This window comes from Pterocles gutturalis, unplaced genomic scaffold (assembly GCF_000699245.1).
Source record: "Pterocles gutturalis isolate BGI_N339 unplaced genomic scaffold, ASM69924v1 scaffold30581, whole genome shotgun sequence".
Classification (NCBI taxonomy): domain Eukaryota; kingdom Metazoa; phylum Chordata; class Aves; order Pterocliformes; family Pteroclidae; genus Pterocles; species Pterocles gutturalis.
In genome coordinates, this window is record NW_010106416.1 from 1 (window position 1) to 3,562 (window position 3,562).

Genomic DNA, 3,562 nt, shown 5'->3' on the forward strand with positions numbered 1-3,562 from the left:
CTGCTCTCCGGAGAAGCGCCTTGTTCTCTGCCGGATCTTGTGCTGGGGGAAGGCTGGAGGAAATCCATTTTGCAACGTTTCTGCTGGGGCTGTTGGCAAGAGCCCTGCGAGGTGCCGCAGTCCCTGGCCAGGCTTGTTCCCCTGTCTCTGCAGCACCAAAAGGCACAGCCCAGAGCTGTCAGAGCATGGATCTGACCTCTGCTCGCTCCCTGCTTTAGTGCAGATTTGCTTTTTGTTCACCCTGCAGAGCCTCCTGCAGAGCCAGCCCGCTCCTCCCGGGCCATGACCTGACCCCGCACCGGGCGCTGAAGCCTTTCCCCTGGGATGGAGTTTCCATGCACCCCATCACGAGCAATTTGCATTTCTAGCAGCTTCGGGTCAGCCTGAACCACCCGGGATGTGCTTATGTCCCTTGTAAAAAAAGGCTGCGGTTGATGCACGTGTTCATCTCGAAAACAAACGCCTCCACATTGCTTTTACTAAATATAGGACAAGTGTCTGCTGCGGTGCAGGGCGCTTGCAGACAGCCCACAGCGGGGTCATGCTCCTAAATCCAACGGGAGTTTATCAGCCCTGGCCAGGAAAGGGACTCGAGTTGAATGCCCTCTGCTTGCAGATTCTCGCTGCAGTGAGTCGAGTTTTCAAGGTCGATCTCATTCCCTGTCGTTGGCAGAGGGCTGAGCCTGGAAATGTGAAAGGAGGCTCCTCTGGGACGGGCATCGCCGCCCAGGTCTGTGTACGTTGGCTCTTCTGCTTATCTCTCGTTAGCACAGATGCTGTTTCACCCTCCTGGGGGGGGAACTGGTGTGGGGGATTGAGGAAGAAACTGTAATGTCTCATTGAGTCACATCTTGATCAGTCCCGTGCTGCAGGAAGTGTCATTTCCCATAAACGCGCAAGCGTACATGCGCTGCTGGTGAAAGCTGGTGAGGTCGGGCAGTCGTTTCCCACTAATTACAGCTCCAAGAATAAATTATGTTGAGCTTAGACCTGGGTGACTTTGTGCATTAGAGCAGTTTTCATGTAAACAAAATATAAGTACCTGGAAAAGAAGATGGGATTTGGATTTTTCCTTCTGGTTGTTTTGGTTAAAAAGATGCCATCTGGGGTTTGTATAACGAATCTGGGTTGGTTTGGTGGTAGTTAGTGAAGGAAAAGGTCTGGAGCCCCAAGCTGTCCTGCAAAAAGCCTCTGTGTTAGAAACCTTCCAGTTGCCAGAAGTGGTTTGTGTGAGATGCTTTTCCCTCCACCATGTGTGTCCCTCTGAGATTCAAGAAACGTGCAGATGTGGTGCTTCGGGACATGGGTTAGTGGGTTGGGTGGCGTTGGGTTGACGGTTGGACTTGATGATCCTTAAGGTCTTTTCCAACCTTTGTGATTCGATGATTCTATTTTAGAAGGTCCCTGTAGGGGCAGGAGCCTGGTGCACATGGATCAAACTCTTCCCAGTTGCTTTTGAAATTGTAACGAGCTGTTGTCTCTATTTATGGTCTTTTATTTGTTTAAAGGTTAGGTCTGGACCTTTTGAACCCTAACTGCAGGTTTTGTTAAAAATAAGGGGGATCTTCTCCCAGAGCCAAAGGGATTTGTCTCTTCTTGGGGGACGTTGCCTCATCCCAACTGGGGCATCTCCAGGGGGGTGAGGGGACCAGCCCTCCCAGCCCCTCTGATTTTTCTTGCTCCTTTTCCAGCCGCAGAAGAGAGGGTTATGAGATCCACCTGGCAGGGGAAGGCCGGTCGCAGCCCACTCCAGGCCCTGTACGAGAGCGACCAGGTAAGGCGACAGGGAGAGGGCGATGCGGGGGTGAGGGGGAGTGGGACGCTGGGGGCCGACCCCTCCTTCCACCCCTCCGGTGTGCGGGGCTCTGCGCTGTCCCCTGCCTCCAACCCCTCCCAAGGTCTCCATGCCTGAACCTCTGACTGCGTCCAAAACAAAAGACCACACCGCTTTGGGGAGTCATTGTTGGTAAAGAACTGCTTCTGGCCCTTGCTGGTACTGGGGCAAATGGTTTTATCAGTGGTGGGCTGGGCAAACCCAGGAGATTTTGCTGTCTGAGGGTTTCAAAGCCAACTCTGGGCCATCCTAACAGGGCAAGAGCATCATTGCTGCACTTTCTGAGCTAATAATTGATAGATGCTTCCATGTTGGGTGCTATATATATACACACACATATGTGTATGCATATATGTATTCACACATGGATAAAGCTGTACCCAGCCATGAGGGGTTTGTAATCCTGAGAAACACTCTTTATCAGGGAGTGTAGTGAGAGGACAAGGGGTGATGGTTATAAGCTGAAAGAGGGCAGATTTAGATGAGATACTAGAAAGGAATTTTTCACTGTGCGGGTGGTGAGGCAGTGGCCCAGGTTGCCCAGAGAAGCTGTGGATGCCCCATTCCTGGAGGGGTTCAAGGCCAGGCTGGATGAGGCTTTGGGCAACCTGGGCTGGTGGGAGGTGTCCCTGCCCATGGTGGGGGGTGGCACTGGGTGGGCTTTAAGGTTCCTTCTAACCCAAACCATTCTGTTTCTATGTTTCTATGATTCTATCTCAGTCCTCTCCATCACCCTGCACTGCACCAGCTCCTCCTGCTGAGGCAGCAGGGCACAGTCTGGGAAAAATGGCAAATGTGGGCTTCCTTGGCCACAATGCCAGCAGAGCCTAATGCTGCTGGAATGTCGCGGTGCTATTTCCTTAAGAGTGATAATTTCTCTGGCTTTTAAAGAGAAGGAAATGAAGGGAGCAATTTTGATCTGAAATAACTGCAAGACAGGCACTTATTCCAGTGGGCGGCTGTTGAAAAGTAGTCACATTTATTTGTTGCCATGCCTGCAGACAGTGTCTGTCTGTCTGTCTCTCTGGTCCAATACTTTTGAATTACGCAAGTGCAGGGAAAAACACCTGGAAAAAAATCACGTTATTGAAATGCCTCTTTTTTTTTTTTTTTTTTTTTTTCCCTAAGCACTTGCAAAAAGGGTTCCCAATGGGGAAAGGTAATCAGGAGCCTCCAAACAAAAGAAATTTCTGATGGAAGGTTTGGCTGTGTCACAAGGAGGTGCACCATGAGAATGCCTCCTCAGCTATGCTTATCACCACCCTAGGTACCATAGCTGCTTCATATCCAAGTAGCCAACAATGTCAGCATCCTCTCTTGGTGGCAGTTGGAGTCTGTTGCCCTGCATTTCATCCATCTGAGCGTTTTCCCTTATCATCTCCATGTTTGAAGGAGCGGGGATGGGATGCTTTCTCCTGCTCCTGTCTCAGGTTACTGGCCATGCAAGTTCCTGCAGAAAGTGGTCACTAAGGTGACCTGGACAAGGTTATTTCTTTTAAGAAGATGAGATCCAAAAGGGTCTGAGTGTGGTTCACCTCTGCAGGAGGAGCTTTTTGCCCAGATGTCAGTGCCCCTCTGAAGGTGATGGGTCTGCTGGACCATCCAGAGGACGGGCAGTTTGTCTCAGGATCCCAATGCCTGGCAGGAGCTTTACAAAGCCCCATCTCCACAACGCTGCCTCTCTTGGGCTCCAGTGCCTCCCAAAAACCCGTATGGACCCTCAAGGAG

The 3,562-nt window shown here is 51.1% G+C and overlaps 1 protein-coding gene across 1 annotated transcript in view; it reads left to right on the plus strand.

Annotated features, from left to right (window-relative positions):
- The first annotated feature begins 1,374 nt into the window (after positions 1-1,374).
- The window catches only part of LOC104472202 (carbohydrate sulfotransferase 11-like), a 3,983-nt gene continuing 1,795 nt past the window's right edge, over positions 1,375-3,562 (plus strand). Inside the window, exons 1-2 of the mRNA XM_010087778.1 lie at positions 1,375-1,423; positions 1,692-1,774. Of these exons, the coding sequence (XP_010086080.1) occupies positions 1,709-1,774 (66 nt within the window). The 5' untranslated portion in view covers positions 1,375-1,423; positions 1,692-1,708. The remainder of the gene's footprint in view (positions 1,424-1,691; positions 1,775-3,562) is intronic.